Here is a 20,687-nt window from a genome sequence, read left to right on the forward strand (position 1 = left end):
ACCAATAGCGTGGCTTCATATATGTGACGTACGTCAAATCAGCTGGGTGGAGGAGCTGAGAAGTGGGAACCAAGAATCGAGGCGAGCGCGCGGGACGGTTTCTCGGGGACAGTGCCCCTGAAATATATGTAGAGGGATACGACGCAACTCTAGGAATTTAGCGGTTTTTTTTTAATTATTTTTTATTTCTAGGGGTATATACAGCGCCATTTCAAATTATGAGTTGGTATCTCTGCGAGTCACAGGCCAGAGCAGACGCTCATCCAGGGTTGCCAGGTTCGCGGTTTTCCCGCCCAATCGGGCGGTTTTTCAACGATGCGGGCGGGAAAATTTTGGTGTAGGCGGGTAGGCGGTTTTTTTTGGCTGCTTTCACTCTGACCAGCTGTTTTTTGGGCTTGTTATGCCATAAGAAATAGTAATATGTTTTCTCATTGCATTCTAACTCAGGTAGCTAAGGCAGGTGACAATTTCAACTGGCGCCAGACCACCTGCCCTGGTATGTGTACACAGGTGATAGGTGCGACCTCAGGTCTCCCCAGGGGGATTGTCGCGAAGGGAAGGCATGTGTCGACCTCATTAAGGCTGTGGTTGACCGTTGACCCATCCCCAAAACCCCGCCTCTAATGCATCTAGAGGGTGTATTCATTCACAGATCACAGTACCAGCAGGACTGAGCAAGTCAGTCTATTCTCGTCTTCCACAGTCGGATGTTGTGAGAATCTGCCAGCCTGATCGACATTACTTTTTTTAAGTGCTTTACTCAGTGACAATGAGTAAGTGGCCTAAGTACGGCAAGAAATATAGCAAACATTGGGAGAAAGAAGACGGACTAAAAGAATGGATTTTGAGTGTTCCGGGTGACGATTACCATGCAGCTTGCAAATTTTGCAAAAGTACAATAAGAGCCCATCACACTGACCTGATCAATCATAGTAAGACAGAAAAACATAAGAAAAATGCCATGCCTTTCTCAAACATGAGGACCTTATTCAATTCTGAAATTCCCAAAATATATGTACATATTGGGCTCTTTTTGGCTGGTTTTTGGGTGGGACTAGGCGGGAGCGCAGTCTGCGACCTGGCAACCCTGCGCTCACCCACAGCAGTCTGCAACAAAGCGCGGAACTCGCAGTATATGTTGAAGGATCGGTGATCTTGCCGAAAACGTCGAGAAATTGCATGACAGGTGTGTAGTATGTCTGTAGTAGCACATGGAGTGAATGCTAGCTGCTATGTACCGGCTCCTACGTACCACTTGTTTGGCTTATATGTACCATTGTTGGGCTGCTATGTACTGGCTCTTATGTACCACTACTTTGGCTTGTATGCACCAAACAAGGCTGCTATGTACCAGATACCAAGTAAGGAAATAAAAACACACAAGGAGATAAAACACAAAACCATAAACATATTGAAATTGTATACATTTATTAAAAGTTATGAAGCAATTTAATTCAGCAAGCTGCACATTGATAATACAATGTTTGTTCTCATATTTCATCCAAACACAACCATAAACATGAGAATTGCATACAATAATTAAAAGGGCTCCCTGAGCAAAGGAAAACCGCTGATGCCATGGTGGTATAAAAAGGATGACTGAGAGTGCACGTCCACTAGAGTTAGGAAGTAAATGCTGAGCAGATCCACTAGTCTCGAAGGAGCCATGGTGGGGCTTCGAACCTTGTGCCTCTGTCCACTATATCTGGCATAGAGTTCAGTAACTGTTCACCTCCAGCCATCAACAAGCTAGCTGAGCCACTGCTCAGCTAGCTTGTTTTTTTTTTTTTTTTTTTTCTATGTTGTTAGGTAGTTAGGTAGGTTCAGAGTCCTCCACCGTTCTGGGTATAACTTTGTAATGGTTTATATTAACTTTGTAAAGTTTAATATTACAATTTACATTTCTTTAAATTATAATAATTCTGTAATCAAAGTTTCTTATTGCACTTTACATCTCTTTGAATTATATTTATTCATTGCATTTTTTCGTTTTAATTATCACTCTGTGGTGATAAGGTACTTATTTGTTAATACTATCTGAGGTACATAGCAGCCATGCATGGTACATAGCAGCCAGATACAGAGCAGCCATGCATGGTACATACATAGCAGCCAGGGATGGTACATAGAAGCCGGTGGTACATAACAGCCAACGGTACATAGCTGTTCCCCATGGAGTGTAGCAGAAATTTGAGATTTTTCAAGTCCAGCAGTGTAATGTTTTAGGTGTTTCGTTGTGTTATGTTAATGTCCTAACGGAGGGAGGGGCAACTTGAACCTATTATAAATAATTACTCCAAACATTTCCAGCCTGCTAGGCATTTTAGTATGCAACATGAAGCATGTTACCTCTCTCAATGCAGTACACATACGTACATACATACAAGATGGGTTCGGATGGTGTGTCGGGCTGGGCACTAAAGGAATGTAAAGATCAGTTGTTAGAACCAATTTGGGAAATGGTTACCAGCTCATTAAATGAAGGGAGAGTACCACTGGAATGGAAGAGAGCTAATATAATCCCAATATTCAAAGGAGGAAAGTCAACTGAGCCATTAAATTACAGACCAGTGTCACTTACAAGTATTGTGGGGAAGATATGTGAAATAGTTATCAAAGAAAAATGGGTTAAATATCTGAAAGAAAAACAAGTTATATCGAACAGACAATTTGGGGAGTAATCTTACCAATAGGACCTCCTAACGAAGCAGTGAAATACTCACATTTAGTGATAAAGTACTTAATGCACAATACGTTTCTTGTGGTTTTATTTGGGGGATGGCCTTAGTGTGTCGTACATTAGCCTTCAAATGTGCGGTGTTCGGCGATTTTTCTCTAAGTCCAGCAAGCTGTGGCGAGCCACGGAGCTCCATTACACTCGGTAATGAGCAATACATTGACTTGCATTTTTTTTATAGCTGGGGTTTGTGGGTAACTGCTGAATAGGATTCTTATTGTGTCTATAGTTCTTTTGTCCAATGACGTGCCACCACCACTTAACACCACGAGCTGCGCCAATGGGAATTTCCTATATGTATTCGTAGGCGGGGCACAGCTGGGCAGACAGGTGCACAAAGACATCTGTGTGCACAGTTCAGCCATGGCCACCGTTGACATTAGTTGTAATTACATCTTGCGAATTTAATTACTGGGAAATCATCGCTTCTGCGATCTAAGTCACTGTACAATCGAGAAGAGAATCAGCTAGGACCTTCATCCTTTCGTTAAGGTATTGTGAGGAGGGGTATTGTATTGGTAGAGGTAGGGCATATTGTGTGAAGCTATAAGAAAACCGGTGTGGGGGGAGGGAAGCTGCCCCAAACCAAGGATACGGTAGGTTAGGTTTATGTTAGGGTTAGGTTAATGTTCAAAGGGGGGGGCGCAGCCATCCCTGGCTAGGATACGTTAGGTTAGGTTTGTGTTAGGGTTAGGTTAGTGTGGAAGGGGAGTCCGGGGGGGAGCAGCCCCCCCGGCTAGGTTAGGTTAGTGTTGTAGGGGGGTCCGGGGGGGAGCAGCCCCCCCGACTAGGTTAGGTTTCGTTTATGCTAGGGTTAGGTTGGTGTCCTACAGGAGAAAGGTTGTGTAAAACTTCTCTATATTTAGGGATATTTTCCAACATTTGGGGAAATTTCCCTAGATTGTCAAAGTCCATTTATCACTCAAATATGCTTGCTGGGACTGGGGAGGGATAACATAAAAATATATAAGGAGGTGCTATTGGTAAGATTTACTAATTTTTAGTTTAGTACAATATCCCTTGTCTCTACCATCACGCCTCATACCCCTCCAACAAGCTTGGGGGCCTTTGGGGAATCGGGAGTTTTGGGGGGGAGACATATATGAGTGATATATGGCTTTTTGAAAAATTAAAGGAAATTTCTCTAAATCTAAGGATATTTCCTTAAATCTGGGGGAATTTCTCAAAGTGTAGGAAAATATACCTAAATGTAAGGAAGTTTCATATAACATAACCTTTCCCCTCTAGGACACTAACCTAACCCTAACATAAACCTAATCTAACGTAGCCTAGCCGGAGGTGGCTGCACCCCCCCGGACTCCCCAATATAACACTAACCTAAACCTAACCTAAACTAAACTAAACTAACGTATCCTAGACGGAGGGGGGTGCGCCCCCCCTCCCCCCCGCTCCCCTATAACACTAACCTAACACTAACAGAAACCTAACCTAATGTAACATATCCTAGCCGGGGGGCTGCGCCCTCCAAGACTCCCCCCTATAACACCAACCTAACCTAACCCAATGTATCCTAGTTGGGGGGACAGCCCCCCTGGACCCCCCCTAGAACACTAACCTTAACATAAACCTAACCTACCATATCCTTGCTTTGGGGCTGCTTCCTCCCCCACACCGGTTCTCTTATAGGTTGACACAATATGCCTTATCTTTACTAATAATACCCCTCCTCACAATACCTTAATGAAAGGTTGAAGGTCTTGGCTGTGGTACATCATCTTCTTGATTGTTGTTAAGTTCACTGTCCTCCACGGGCACAGCAGGAGCGATGATTTCCCAGTAATCAAATTTGCAACATTTACAACTAATGCCAACGGTGGCCATGGCTGAACTGCACACACAGATGTCTTTTTGCACCTGTCTGCCCAGGTGTGCCCCGCCTACGAATGCTGTACCTACAGCAAATTCTGATTGGCGCAGCTCGTGGTGTTAAGAGGTGGTGGCACGTCATTGGACAAAAGAACTATAGACACAATAAGAATCCTATTCAGCAGTTACCCACAAACCCCAGCTATAAACAAATGCAAGTCAGTGTACTGCTCATTTCCGAGTGTGATGGAGATCCGTGGCTTGCCGCAGCTTGCTGGACTTAGAGAAAACTCGCCGAACACCGCACATTCCCGGACCTATCGCAGCGTTATTATTAATTTGCAGGAGGTAGTGTACTTACTGAAAATGTTGTAAATAGTAAGAACAATAACCTAAGGGTGGCCAAAACTATCTAGAGTTTATTGTACTAAACTGTAACAGAACCAAATCCCTCATAACAGACTACTTTGGAAGTTGGAGAACATAGGATGATTGAGAGCAAAAATATTAGCTTGGGTAATGGATTACTTGAAGGATAGAGAGATGAGAACTGTGATCAGGGATACATACTCATCCTGGAGTAAAGTATCAAGTGGAGTACCACAGGGGTCAGTGTTAGCCCCCATTATGTTCCAGGCATATGTAAATGACGTACAGTTTGGATTGACCAGCTATATCAATTTATTTGCTGATACAAAATTGCTAATAATAATTAAGACCTGAGAAGACTGTTTGCTACAGGCGGAAGATATAGACAAAAAATTTATGAGTGGAGTAAGAAGTGGAAGCTAGATTTCAATGCCAAGAAATGGCATGTACACTTAACCCTCAGCTATCGCGCCCAATTGGGGCCGAAATAGCCGCGCCATAACCGAAAACGCGATAGCCGAATTGATTTTGGCGGGAAGGCGGTTTTGGCCAATGAGCGCTCAGATATCCCATGACGTCATGGCTGGGCGCGCGATAACAGGCATCTGAGGTCCCGATAATGAAATTTTAGCAGCTTTTCATGGGTGCGTGATAGCAATAAAACACGATAGCTGAAGTCGCGATAGCTGAGGATTGACTGTAATGGAATTAGGAAAGAGTAAGAGAAAACCAGTATGGAAATATTTGATGGGAGAGGAACAAATAATGAAGAATAAAAAAAAAAAAGATCTGGGAGTGGTTATACAAGAAACGCTGAGCCCCGAAAAACACATAAGTAAAATATTTGGAACAATAAAATGTTAGCTAATATTGGGGGTGGCATTTTTTGCTACCTGGACAAGGATATGATGAAAAATTATTATGAGTATGATACGTCCACAGCTGGAATATGCAGCAGTGGTGTGGTTGCCGAGCTTAAAAAAGAATATAAGAAAATTAGAATGGATCCAGAGGATAACTACAAAGATGGTGCTGGAAATAGAAGACCTAACATATGAAGAAAGGCTTGAGGAAATAGGACTGCCAACCTTACAAGATAGAAGAGAAAGAGGGACCTAATAACAATGAATAAAATATTTATTAGCATTGAAAAGATTGACAAGCAAGACCTGGTGCTGGTGACAGAAGATAGAAGGACAAGAGGACATGCAAAGAAGATCAGGAAGAGGCAGTGTGTGAAGGATATTTGAAAATACAGTTTTCTACATAGAACAGTGGAAAAATGGAATGCATTGAGTGATGAAGTTGTTACAGCAAATAATGTGCATAACTTTAAAGAAAAATTAGATAAATGGAGATATGGAGACAGGACACTATGAGCCCCGCTTGAACCGTGTACAATACAACTAGGTCCAAAACCTGTCAGAGAAACAGACTGAAACAAGAAGTAGTGACACGTACTGGACACATCATGATCGGGATGGTTGAGTGAATGTCTTAATTGTACCTGTTAAAATACTCTTGCTTGTGAAACACACATTTTTTTTTTTTTTTTTTTTTTTTTTTCCCTCTTGTTTTACTACACATTTTCATCGTTAACATTAATCTCAGTGCCAGGACAGTTGGGTGTTGCATTACTTGTGCAGAATTCTTCACTTCACCACTTTTCTTGCATTGAAACTAAGGAATTTGGTTGAAATGAAAAATGGTCGCTTTGTACACAATTTTTTTTTTTTTTTTTTTCCCATGTAGCAGAAATAGGCAGCCAAGGGCAAAAAATGAAAAAAATAATAAAAAAAGGCCCAATTTGGTGCTGGTTCTCTAGAGTCTACAAAAATTAAAGCATTATCCAAAATTAAGGAGCAAATGTCTTGATACCTCCCTCTTAAAAGAAGACAATTTGTAGGAAGGCGGAAATACAGAAGCAGGTAAGGAGTTCCAGATTTTACCAGTGAAAGGTATGAATGATTGAGAGTACAGTAATACTCTGCTTAACGAACAGGATAGGGGTTGTCAAAGCTGTTCGTAGAGCGAAAATTCGTTAAGCGGACATAATTTTCCCATAGAAAATAATGGAAATACGGGGGGGGTGCATTCTGGGCTGGTCCCCCAACATACCACATGGGTTAAAAAAATAAATAAATAAATAAAAAAAATACATATACGTTTGGCAGCATATTGGACCACCGGTGTACCACTACTTTTATGATGTCATATGAGCCATTGGAAGTTAGACGAGCTACGTACAAATTCTCTCACATTCTCGCATTTATGTTCACAAGACGTTTCTATTAGCTTTTTACAAACCTTGCCCCCAAGAAAGGATTGTTTTGAAATTAATAAAGTGAAATCTTACATGGAATACCAAAAAATAAAGCAGAGATGAGATGAGCCACAGACGAAACGGAGACTCGCGGCGCCTCAGCCGCTTCTTCTTCTTGTGACCCTTATAGCCTGCGTGTTGTCTTTCCCCATGATATTTGTTTCCACTCCTCTATTGCCTGCTATAATGGATATCATATGTTATAGTCTGTTCACATAAGTCTGAGCCGTGAAGCCGAGCCTCATTTGAAAGGAGGCCGCTGATTGGCTGGCCCCCTCTCTCACTCACCTTGTGTTGAAAGGCTGCATCATGAATGCTTTGTGGTACGTGCTTTTGTTTTATTCGTTATATCTCATCTTATACACATAACAGACATTTTCTGTCGGTACCGTTACACTCAACAGTAAATGCAGAAGCTTTGATACTCGGGGAAAAACAATTAATAAGTAACTATAAAGAAGTTTTAGCGAGTTGAAGTGGAAAACTTTTCGCGACATCTTTATAACACGGTTTACTTATCATCATATCCTTTGGATATATTTAAAGGAATGCTGTTATAAATTATTGCATTTCATAAAAGAATGTCTCCTGAAAGGTATGCTACTTCCAAATTATAGTTAAAAGATATTGTAAGGGAATTACATAATTATTTATGGGAAAGTATGACCCGCGAGGAAGGGCGCAGCAGAGTGCCGCCAGGGAAGACACCTGCTGGTTCATCTTGATCCAGTTATAACTGGATTACGCTTCCACCGCGAACACTCCTCCGTACCCTTCCTCGCGAGTCTTACTTTCCCATAAATAATTATGTAATTCGCTTACATTATCTTTTAACTATAATTTGGAAGTTGCATACCGTTCAGGAGACATTCTTTTACGAAATGCAATAATTTATAACAGCATTTCTTTAGGAGATGGAAGGCTCAAGTATCTTTTGTGGGTAACCTCTCTATCATGTATAGCACAAGAACAGGCTGTGTTATACCAAGATTTAGAAGGTTTAGGTTGAGAAAAAGAAAGAGGAATGTACGCCTCCATGCCAGACACTATCACCTCTGTTATGCATTCAGCACAAAGAGATGGGTCTCTGGCACAGAAACAGTAATCATTCCAGGGAAAATCAGCATAATACTTCCTCAGGTCCCCCCAACTGGCAGAGGCAAAATGCCAGAGGCACCTCTGCTTTTGGGGATCCTGAGGAGAGATTGGAGAATTAGGACAAGATACAGAAATGAGATTGTGATCAGAGGAGCCCAACGGAGATAATAGGGTGACAGAATAAGCAGAAGGATTAGAGGTGAGGAAGAGATCAAGAATGTTGGGCGTGTCTCCAAGATGGTCAGGAATATGAGTAGGGTGTTGCACCAGTTGCTCTAGGTCATAGAAGATAGCAAAATTGAAGAGGAAAGCCAAAGCTAGTGGTGAACATTGAAATCTCCAAGAATGGAAATCTCTGCAAAAGGGTAGAGGAACAGAATGTGCTCCACTTTGGAATTTAAATAGTCAAAGAATTTACTATAGTCAGAAGAGTTAAGGGAGAGATGGACAGCACAGATGAATTTAGTTAGAGAATGACTATTGAGTTGGAGCCAAATGGTGGAAAACTCGGAAGATTTGAGAGCGTGGGCACGAGAGCAAGTTAAGTTGTTGCACACACAGATGGAACATCCAGCTTTGGAACGAAAATGAGAATAGAGAAAGTAGGAGGGAACAGAGAAGGGGCTACTGTCAGTTGCCTCAGACAGCTGTTTTTCAGGTAGGAAAAAAAGATAATATTTAATAGAGGAGAGGTGGTGTTCCACGGATTGAAAATTAGATCTAAGACTGCAAATGTTGCAGAAGTTAATGTAGAAAAAGTTGAGGGAGGTATCAAGGCATTTGGGGTCATTATCAAGAGAGGAGTTTGACCTGGGGATATTTCTGGTCCCTTCCCAGTAGGGGATTCCAAGTATGGGTTTGGAATTGCCATTTTTTTATTTTTAATTTATACCAGGTACAAATTGACATCTGATACAAACACACTGGCTGCTTAACCCCTTACATGCGACCAGCCTACATATCGGCGGGTGAAATTTGAAACTGTAATGCCGATCAGCCTGCATATAGCAAGGGCTGTAAAAAATCTGGCGGTAAGAGGTAGCGAGCTGGCGTTAGCACCATTGGAAAGAGTGTTTTCTGCAGGTCAGGACTGACTATTGTAACGGTGGCCTGTGCTGCATACTAGCAGCTCATTCCCCCACCCATCCCCACATGATTCACAGAGGGTCTGCTCCTTCCTTTGTGTGCATCACTGGAGGGTTGTATAGGCACTGTGTAAACCTCTGATGCACACATACATGCTTACATACATACACAAGTCTTTGTGTGCACCAGAAATGAGCCATGATTTTTTTTTTTTCTTTTGTCTGTGTATATGTATTTATCTAGTTGTATTGTACAAGGTTTGAGTGGGGCTCATAGTGTCCTGTCTCGATATCTCCATTTATCTATTTTTTTTTACAGTTATGCACACTATGTGCTGCAACAATTCCATTATCCAATGCACTCCATTTTTCCACTGTTCTGTGTGGAAAACTGTATTTTCCAACATCCATCATACACTACCTCATCCTGATCTTCTTTTCATGTCCTCTTGTCCATCCATCCTCTTCCGCCAACAGCACCAGGTCTTCTTTGTCTATCTTTTCAATATTATTTACTATTTTATACAGTAATACTCCGCTTAACGAACGTTTGTCTAATGAATTTCTGGTTTAACATACTATATAAAGTTAGACCAAAAAGTCTGCATAATGTACAACCACATCCATTTTAGCGAATTTTCTGGGTTTGAATTTGCCTGGTGAGGGACCGAACGCGGCAGCTTCGCTGTGATTGTCTGGCTCCCTGCCTGTCTCTAGTGCTCCTGGAGCTGGATCCAAGATTCTTTAACAACCTCAAAGCAATCTCCTGCCACGAAATGGCTTCCATGAACGCTTGGAGGGACGGTGATGAGGTTGCTGGAAACACCACCTCTGGAGGTGATGTTACTGTCTTATATATACATTTATGTTCACAAAACAACATTTCTATTAGCTTTTTACAAACCTTGCCCCCAAGAAAGGATTATTTTGTAATGCTTAAAGTGAAATCTTACATGGAATACCAAAAAATAAAGCAGAGATGATGAGATTGGCCAAAGACGGCGGAGACTCTGGCGACTTGGCCGCTTCTTCTTCTTGTGACCTTTTTAGCTTGGCGTGTTGTCTTTCACCATGATATGTTTCCACTCCTCTATTGCCTGCTAAAATGGATATCATATCTTAGTATTCATATACTAATGAAATACCGCAGTATTTCATTAGTAATTCACTATCACTCAGTGCCACGGAGTCCAAGTTATCCTCATGGCATGAGTGTATATGAATACTAAGATATGATATCCATTTTAGCAGGCAATAGAGGAGTGGAAATAAATTTAATATCGTGGTGAAAGAACACGCCAAGCTAAAAAGGTCACAAGAAGAAGTGGCCAAGTCGCCGGAGTCTCCGCCGTCTGTGGCCGATCTCATCATCTCTGCTTTATTTTTTGGTATTTCATGTAAGATTTCACTTTATGCATTACAAAACAATCCATTCTTAGGGGCAAGGTTTGTAAAAAGCTATTAGAAATATATATACAGTAAAACCTCGCCGAACATGAAACTCGCGTATACACGAATCGGTAAAATATCCCATATTTCGCCAAGCACGACTTTGACTTGCGATTGCATGATTTGGTCTCCATTTGAATCTCCCGCTGGTCCTGGTGGATGCACTTGGCCTCCCCTCCCAAGCGTCTTGGACTCTTCGTAATTTTCTGAAAGTCATGGAAGATGCAACGTCCCTCTTCACTGAAACAGATCCCATCCTGGAGAGGAGCATTACCGTATTTTACGGCTTGCAAGACGCTGCATCATGGAAGACGCACCCTAATATTTGAAAGAAATTGCTAAGAAAAAAAAAAGTCATTCTCATACAAGAACGCATTCACCATATATGTGACCACTGAACACAAAAACATAAGAAGCAAGGAGTCTGCAAGACACTATTGTTTCACGACTCATTACAAATTTGCTGGAGCACTCACCACAAATTTAAAACTATGTAAATAAAAACACCATAGGTAAATACATATACACAGTGAAACAGTCCATCTCTTCTTGTTTTAGTGGCCGGCGACGGCATGTTTTGGACCTGTTGTTTACATTATGGAATCACTTGTCCGATTGCCGAAACCGAACACGTCAGTGCTGCAGTTTGTATTTATTTTATTTTGCAGTTGTGCTTCATAGGCTTTAGCAATGTGAATACAATTCACAAGTGGAGTTTTGACTCTTGCTTGAATGAGTAAGCCACTTGGATGTTCTATTAATAAAGGTATAAAGGCACCTGGCATGATTGTGTGTTCATGTGCATGTATGTGTGTGTTGCAATGAGACGAGGGAGCGGCCCTTTTTCTCCACACGCTGAGTAGGCTGCAGGAAGGATTATGGTATTGGAAATACTTGTAACACCTAAGTACTGAGTTTACATAAGCTAACATAATGTAATGACTCAACATACAAATCCAGGTCGCTATCTGTCAAGTGTCCAAGCTCACTTGAGGTTGGATGCTGCCTTACAATACAACATTCATCTTGGAAGACACACTAGTATTTTTTAGGAAAAAAAGTGCGTCTTGTAAGCTGTAAAATACGGTAAGTTCAAGAGGGATGTTGAGGAGCTTCTTTTGCCCTACAAGCAGACTTTACGCCATATGGAAGCATCTGCCAGTCAGAGGCCCATCACTTCATATTTCAAGCCCTCTCCAACCAGAATAATAAACTAAAGGTACTAGTACTATAATTAAGTAAAATGTGTGCTTGGTACTTCATGTATTGTTTTTTTTTTCAGCCTTTTTGGTAAAAAAAAAATTTTGTGGGGAGGATCTGGGAACATAACCCCCATTTTCCCATAGGGCCTATTATTTGCCCAACATGAATCTTGCCGTACATGACGAGCTCAGGAACGTAACTGTCGTCTTGGGCGAGGTTTGACTGTATGTATATATATATATATATATATATATATATATATATATATATATATATATATTTTTTTTTTTTAACCCATTTGGTATGTTGTAGACCAGCCCAGAACACATCCCCCCTATTTCCATTATTTCTTATGGGAAAATTACATCCACTTAATGAATTTCCGCTCTACGAACAGCTTTGACACCCCCTATCCTGTTCGTTAAGCGGAGTATTACTGTACATTGTTATTAGGTCCCCTCATTCTCTTCTATCTTGTAAGGTTAGCAGTCCCATTTTCTTCAGTCGTTCTTCATATGTGAGGTCCTTTAATTCCGGCACCATCTTTGTAGCAATCTCCTGTATCCTTTCCAGTTTTCTTGTATCTTTTTTAGAACTCATACCACTGCTGCATATTCCAGCCTTGGGCGTATCATGCTTGTGATGATTTTTTTCATCATATCTTATCCATGTGTGTCTGTGTGTGTGTGTAGTTGTGGTTGTGGTTGTGGTTGTAGGAGGTGATAGCTGTATGATACAGACATACACGTGGTGGCATGATGTTTCCTCTGTTACACCACTCATTCTAGAGTGGTGCAACACATCGGGGCATGTATACACATTCAATACACTTTTTTTTATTTATTTATTTTTTTTTTTTTTTTCGTGTATCTGAGTACAACCAGAGGAAGTTGTAGAGCAGCTGCAGGTTGTGTACCCTTGTTGACAGCTTATATTAAAAACATGTAAAAATATATAAAACCACATCCAAATCATCAATCTTTCATTGCTTTTACGCAAAACTTGTGTTTGACAGGTGAAACCTCTGTTTTTTGTTGGCCCGCAGGGAGGATATTTTCTTCATTTTTCAGACTTAGGCGGCCCGCCACAGCCAAACCAGAGCACTTAGTGTTGCAGATTTCAATTTCAGATGCGGAAATATATGATCTACAATCCCATAAGGAAAAAAATCTCTTGGTGAAAGTTCAAAAATACCCGGAAATGGTCGACCAGGGCGGGGTAAGGAAGGTTAAAAAAAACAATCATACATAAGGGGTTAAGTAAAGTTGTAAATGACCAAGGAATGCCACTATATGATCAGGAAGCAGCACAAAAGAGTATCATATGAAACGATTGGTAATCATTGAAGCAATGCTTCTCTCTCTCTCTCTCTCTCTCTCTCTCTCTCTCTCTCTCTCTCTCTCTCTCTCTCTCTCTCTCTCTCTCTCTCTCTCTCTCTCTCAATAATAATAATTCTGAGGTAGCAGAGCTACACTAGACAAGGTTCAGTTAAGTTGGGTTTGATTTGGTTTATATTCCTTCAGTTCATAATTTCACAGGTGATTCTATAACAGTCCAAATAGTAGAGAATACTAAATGAAGCGTTTTGAACCCCTCTGGGATTCACCAATTCTCTATTGTGTATGTAGATCTCAATGGGCTGACTGACTGACTTCCTGCAGCAGGTGCCAGATAATGACATATGATTTCTTAATTAATACATACACTACTGGGGAAGTGAGGCATAAGATAATGTTATGCTCTTTTCAGCTAATCCCTTTACTAAAAGCATTGCATGGGGCCTTGAAATCATCTACAAAAAGAAAAAGGCACAAAATAAAGAATTTTGCAGTATCTTCCAATACAGTATTTGTTGATAATTGTGGAAGAGGAAAGGATATCTCAAACTGATTAATGATTAGAAAGTAAAGTTGTGTCAAGCAGCAGTGAAAGACTTGACCTATATACACTGCAGATAAGATTATTGCATTATCCCATGTAATACAAATACAAGTAAAAATGCATAAACAAGTAGTTGGCACTATTGAGGAACTTCTAACCTGGTATAAACCTCAGCAATGAAAACACTAAACTGCTCATGTCTTTTATCTCTCTCTCTCTCTCTCTCTCTCTCTCTCTCTCTCTCTCTCTCTCTCTCTCTCTCTCTCTCTCTCTCTCTCTCTCTCTCTCTCTCTCTCTCTCTCTCTCTCTCTCTCTCATTGAAATTGCTGGTCATTTTTTTTTCAAAGGCTCATTCAATAGTGTATGCATTTGTATTCTGGTCTTTTGTAAGATATTGTAAATGATCTCTTGTAGGTGAAAGTAGTTGGGAATTTTCCCTATTTTAGAAATACTGTGTCTTGTCTTTATACTTACTGATGAAAGTCCAAATGTGGTGTATTGTGACTTCCAGATTAACTAGTCTCTAATGTCAATCCTCATTCAGATCAGCACTCCATAGACCAGACCAGAACCCAGACCACTGCCCTACTTACCACCAACTGTCTGGCCTCCCCAGGGACAGACATTGGTGCTGCAGTGGAGGCTGTGAGGTTGGTTGGTAAGCATGAGTGATCAACAGCAGCAGCAATCTGCATCAGATTGGGGGAGTCACAGGCTTGTTGGCAAAAACCACCAGGAGGCAGGAAGTTCCAGCCACAGAAGAGAGAAAAGAGAGAAATTTGAGTGCCAATTGTGTGATAAAACTTTTAAAGGAAGAAGTGGGCTTAATTACCACACACTGGCACACAGCAGTGCTAAGAATTATGAATGTATGGAATGTGAAAAAAAATTTACTTCCAAATCTTCCCTCAACATACACACTCGAACACACAGTGGTGTTATGAATTATGAGTGTGTAGAATGTGGAAAGAAATTTACTTGCAAGTCTTCTCTCAAGACACACAGTCTGGTACACAGTGGTGTTAGAAATTATGAATGTTTGGAATGTGGGAAGAAATTTACCCAAAAGGGTAGTCTCAGGACACACAGCCTGATACACAGTGGTGTTACAAATTATGAATGTTTAGAATGCAGAAGGAAATTTACCCAAAAGGGTAACCTTGCTAAACATATCCTGACTCACAGTGGTATTAAAAACTATGAATGTCTTGAATGTGGCAAGAAATTTACTCAAAAGGGTAACCTCACCACACACACCCTGATCCACAGTAGTGATAGAAGAAATTATGAGTGTTTTGAGTGTGGTAAGAAATTTACTGCCAAATCTTCCCTCGCTAGACACACCCTGATACACAATGGTGTTAAAAATCATGAATGTCTTGAATGTGGGAAGAAATTTCTAAGAAAGTCTTGCCTTGATACACACACCCTGACACACAATGGTGTTAAGAAGTATGAATGTCTTGAATGTGGAAAGAAATTTAGCATAAAGGGGAATTTCAACAAACACATCCTGATACACAGTGGTGTTAGAAATTATGAGTGTGAAGAGTGTGGTAAAAAATTTTCAACCATTACTGTTCTTAATAAACATGCCTTCAGACACACTGGCTTGAGGGATTTCAAGTGTGATATTTGTAATAAGTGTTTCAAGACAAAGCCCGAGATTGCTGTGCACATGAGGATCCACTTTTGAAGTGTTGTACCTTTACTTGTGTAACTGTGTGGTGGTACATGTACCTATATATGCTTTGAGGTAGTAATGGCCCCAGTAATTACAGTTAATGGTTTTATCAATCATACATACATACTGCTACTCCCAAGCATGTCTGTGTGTATCTTTCTCACACACAGACTGCACTATCATCACCAAGAGACAGATAACAATCCATAGAGAAGAAAACACAGGGCAGAACTTGTGAAGCTTAATTTCTTGTACAGGTAAATACAACAACAGCAAGTAACACTTTCTCTGCTCTTATCACACTTCTCACAACTCACTGTTTTTACAGACTGGTCTTCCAACTCACTGTTCCTCTTCTCACTTCTTGCTTGCACACTGACTTCTTTACTGCTTACTGACTCTTGTTGGCTCAGTACTTCCTTTTATACAATATCCGTTACATCTAGGTAATTCTACTAAATAATAGAATCTCCTTTATCATCTTGGTCACAATAACTGACAGGAAATTGTGTTGAATGGTGTTACTTGAATGGCTCCCTTATTGCTGTGGGGTACTGTAGCTGGCTTTTGTGTGTATCTCCAAGACAGTCTGGAACATGAGTAGGGTGTTTCATTAGTTGCTCTAGGTCATGAAGGATAGGATAATTAAAGGCGTGTTCACCAGAATGGTAAATGTAAGGAGTGGAAAGTGAAAGCTTGTGGTGAACATTGAAGTTTCTAAGAATGGAGGTATCTGCAAAAGGGAACAGAGTCAGAATGTGCTCCACTTTGGAAATTATGTAGCTCAAGAAATTCTTAGTCAAAGGAATTAGATGAGAGGTAGACCCCATAGATAAACTTAGTTTGAGAGTGACTCTATTTGTAGCCAAATGGTGGAAAACTTGAAAGAGCAAATTAAGTCATTGTGCACATAGATGCAACATTCATCTTTATATTAAAGAATGAGGATAGAGAAAGTAGGAGGCAACAGAATAGGGACTATTGTCAGTTGCCTCAGACAGTTGTTTTTCAATGAGAAAAAAGAATGTTTAATAGAGGTAAATACTGGTGTTCTACAGATTGAAGATTAAATCTAAGACTGAATATTACAAAGTTAAAGAAGATGAAGTTGATGGGGATGTCAAGGAACTCAGGGTTAATATTAGGAAAAGTAGTCTGACCTGGGAACATTTGTGGTTCCTCAGATGGAGAGTCCAAGGTTGGTGTAAGAGTTGCCATATTTCATTTTGAAATTTGAATGAAGGGCATATGTGTGTGTAGCTAGATACATGTAGTTTTGTGCGAAAGAATTGACTTGTCTTTAAAGGTCAGGTTGTGACTGCCCCTCCTCAAAAATAAAAAAAATGTTTTAAGACAACTCATAACATTCAAATTCTTGTATACACACACACACACACACACACGGGACACCGTCGATGGCGGATGTGGTCGCTGAGCTCCAGAGCAATCATCTCTAATTCTACAGTTGCCATTGCCTAAGAGTAACTAAGGTGGGAAAGGAGCTTGTAATGTTTGTCCCGTCTCCATATAGTCATGTTAACTGTTGATTAGCAAAATAATGTCCAGGGAAGGTGAATATAAACTGTAGCCTGCGTTTGAGCCATCAGCTGAAGTTTGTTTACATCTGCGCAACATGGCGGCCGTGAACTCGAAAGATGAATCAGACTTCACAGGATTTCAAGGAATAATGGAGAAGAGCGTTTATGTGAAGAAAATTCTGGAGTTGGAAGGTAAAATTGAAAAACTGTTTGAAAAGTATGGGGCCTGGAAACGAGTTATGACAATGTAATGAGAGAGTGCGCTGAAATGAAGAAAGAAAATGCAGTACTGAAAGAGGAAGTTAAGTTAATTAAAGTGAATTGCGACAAATGTGGAGAATCTTTAGGAAAAGTGATGGAGAAGCAGGCTGAATGGAAAAAAAGTCAGGAAGTGGAAAGAAAGGAGGTAAATTACAAAGTTGCAAGTCTGGAAAAGGAAATCAAAGAGTCTGGGAGAAAACTTTGGGCCTTGCTGAAATTATAGATCAACAGATCATAGAAGAGAAGATTACTGAGAAAGTGGTGAAGGTTATTAAGTCAAATGAGACATTGGTGAGGGAAACTGTAGACAAAAAGAGATGTGTGGTGATATTTGGTGTGGAGGAGGATAAGACACCGAGTAAAATGGAGAGAAAAACATAAAAAAGGTGATAAATAATATCATTAATGTGGTGCAGGAGGAGGGAAAAGACCTAGTACAAGAAATAGAGGACTTCCATAGAATTGGAAAGTTCACAGGAGAAGGTATGAGGCCAATAAGAATCAAACTTAAGTCACAAAAGGATGTAGATGAATTGGTGGAGAAGTCATGGAGGCTAGCCCAGCAGGAAACAACAAGGAAGATTTGGTTGAGAAGAGATCTCGGTGAAAAGGAAAGAGAAATGTTAAATGAGTTGAGAAAGGAGGCTTTGAAAAAAATGAAGAGAGGACAGAAGAGGAGAAGAAAGAGTTTTCTGGAGAATCTTGGATATGAGACTGAGGAAGTGGTTCATAACCCAGAAAAGTACAGCAAGAAAGGACTAAAGAAACTTACGTATGAGCGGAATGTAATGTATTCCAACATAAATGGAGTGATATCGGGATTTTAGAACTCAACGATTACTTGAGGGACAAGAACCCAGATATTGTGGGTCTTACTGAAACAAAACTGAGAGAGGAGAAGACCTGATGATGGTTGGAGAAGGAAATATAATGTTTGGAAAAGAAATAGAGTAGGTAAGATGGGAGGAGGAGTGATGTTGCTGGTTAAAAAGATATAAAGGTGGATCAAGTGAAAGAAGGTATGGGAAAGGCAGAAGTGCTAAAGATCAGAGCAGAAACTAATGAAGGAAAAAGAGGCACTACATAGTGGTGTACGTACCACCTAAGACAAATGCATGGTCAGTACAGGAATATGAAGAAATGATAAGAGATACAGGAACATGTCTGGAAGAAATGTTGGGTGGCTGTGAACGAACTATAATGATGGGAGATTTTAATTGTAAAGAGGTGTGTTGGGAGGACTGGTCAATGGAAGGATCAGAGACAACATGGGAAATACACTATTGACACTGGCAATGGAAAATGTGTTAACTCAGTGGGTCAAAGAAGATACTAGGTTTGGAGGAGAGGGAGCATCGTCAAGACTGGACTTGGTCTTTAGTACAGAGCCAATGGTCATTGAGGAGATGAGGGTGGAGTGCCCTTTAGCAAAGAGTGATCATGCAGTTTTGGAGTTCAAGGTGATAGATGAAGAGAAATCTAGAAGAAATGAAGAATATAAAGTGGGAAGATGGAATTATGCCAAGACAGATTTTGGAAACCTAAAGAAATTCTTTCAAGAGACAAATTGGATGAAATTCAAGAGTGCTAAGGAGCAAATGAAAAGTGGAAGGAATTTATAAAAATATACAAAGAAGGTGAGAAAAATTTGTACCAATAAGACAACATAGAGAAGTTGGAAAGCAGGACTGGTTTAACGATAGATGTGAAAAGGCTAGAACAAGAAAAGAGGATGCATGGAAGAGGTGGAGAAGGAAAAGACGGATTAAGCAGTGGGAAAGTTACAAAAGAGCAAGAAATGAATATGTGTTGATTAGAAGAGAAGAAAGAAAGAAACAAGAAAAGGATATAATTGATAAATGTAAAGACCAACCAAGGCTTTTTACAGACATGTGAACAACAACATCAAAAATAGAGAAAGTATTGAAAGTTTAGAAGTAAATGGAGTATGCAGTGAGGATCCCAGGGAAATGGCAGAGGCTATGAATGGATGCTTTTGGAAGGTATTCACAAAGGAGACTGCTTTTGACAAACCACTGGTAATGGAACAGAAAGGGATTATGAAGGAGTTTCAAGTAACTGTGGAGGAGATCAAGAATATGATGGGGAGTTTAGAAGTGAGAAAAGCTGTGGGACCTGATGGGGTATCAGGATGGATTTTAAGAGAATGCAGGAGCAACTGGCAGAAAAAGTTTGTGAAGTAATTGATGCCTCATTAAGGAAGGTGTAGTGCCCCAAGACTGGAAAAGAGCTAACATTGTCCCAATCTATAAATCAGGTAACAAGAGAGACCCATTGAACTATAGACCAGTGTCACTTACAAGTGTGGTAGCTAAGATGTGTGAGAGGGTGGTGAAGAATAGATGGACAGACTTCTTGGAGAAAAATGACATACTTTGTGAGTGTCAATTTGGTTTTAGAAAAGGGCGTTCATGCACGACAAACCTGATATGTTACTATTCGAGGGTGATAGATGTAATACAGGAAAGAGATGGTTGGGCTGATGGAATATATCTGGATTTAAAAAGGCCTTTGATAAGGTACCACACCGGAGACTGATCTGGAAACTTGAAATGGTAGGAGGAGTGCATGGCAGTTTACTAAAATGGATGGAAGACTTTTGGTAGGAAGAGAAATGAGAACAATAATTAAGGACAGACCATCAGAATGGGGCTTGGTGGAGAGTGGAGTTCCACAGGGATCAGTGTTGGCACCAGTAATGTTTGCGGTCTACATAAATGACATGGTGGATGGGGTGTCCAGTTATGTGAGCCTATTTGCAGACGATGCAAAATTGTTAAGAAAAGTGAGATGTGACAAAGATTGCGAACTACTCCAGGAAGACTTGGACAGAATATGGAAATGGAGCTGTACATGGCAAATGGAGTTCAACACGACAAAATGCAAGAAAATAGAGTTTGGCAAGAGTGAAAGAAGAATCAGGAGTATGTACAAGATAGGAAATGAAGACATAAAACCAGTCATGAAGAAAAAGACCTTGGGGTGACAATTACCAATGACCTATCGCCAGAGAGACATATAAACAAAATAATTGGAGAAGTATTGAACTTATTGAGGAACATAAGAGTGGCGTTCATATATTTAGATGAAGAAATGATGAAGAAAATAATTACTGCAATGATAAGACCGAGGCTTGAATATGCAACAATACAGTGGGCTCGAACTTAAAGAAACACATAAGGAAACTAGAGAAAGTACAGAGGGCTGCAAC

The 20,687-nt window shown here is 40.4% G+C and overlaps 2 protein-coding genes across 3 annotated transcripts in view; one reads left to right on the forward strand and one right to left on the reverse strand.

Moving 5' to 3' along the window:
* The first annotated feature begins 408 nt into the window (after positions 1–408).
* LOC123514371 (gastrula zinc finger protein XlCGF52.1-like) lies at positions 409–15,715 on the forward strand. 2 transcript variants are annotated; one of them, XM_045272247.1, is made up of 2 exons: positions 409–1,186; positions 14,517–15,715. In XM_045272247.1, the coding sequence occupies exon 2, from the start codon at positions 14,637–14,639 to the stop codon at positions 15,666–15,668; it is 1,032 nt and encodes a 343-aa protein (XP_045128182.1). In that variant the 5' UTR covers positions 409–1,186; positions 14,517–14,636; the 3' UTR covers positions 15,669–15,715. The 2 variants fall into 2 exon arrangements, with proteins under 2 accessions (XP_045128182.1, XP_045128183.1); XM_045272248.1 differs by having other exon boundaries at positions 14,589–15,715.
* Positions 15,715–20,687, reverse strand: part of LOC123514372 (ras-related protein Rab-30-like) — a 138,584-nt gene continuing 133,611 nt past the window's right edge. Inside the window, exon 6 of the mRNA XM_045272256.1 lies at positions 15,715–16,245. Coding sequence (XP_045128191.1) covers positions 16,195–16,245 — 51 coding nt within the window. The 3' untranslated portion in view covers positions 15,715–16,194. The remainder of the gene's footprint in view (positions 16,246–20,687) is intronic.

Source organism: Portunus trituberculatus, chromosome 37, assembly GCF_017591435.1.
Source record: "Portunus trituberculatus isolate SZX2019 chromosome 37, ASM1759143v1, whole genome shotgun sequence".
Taxonomy (NCBI): Eukaryota; Metazoa; Arthropoda; class Malacostraca; order Decapoda; family Portunidae; genus Portunus; species Portunus trituberculatus.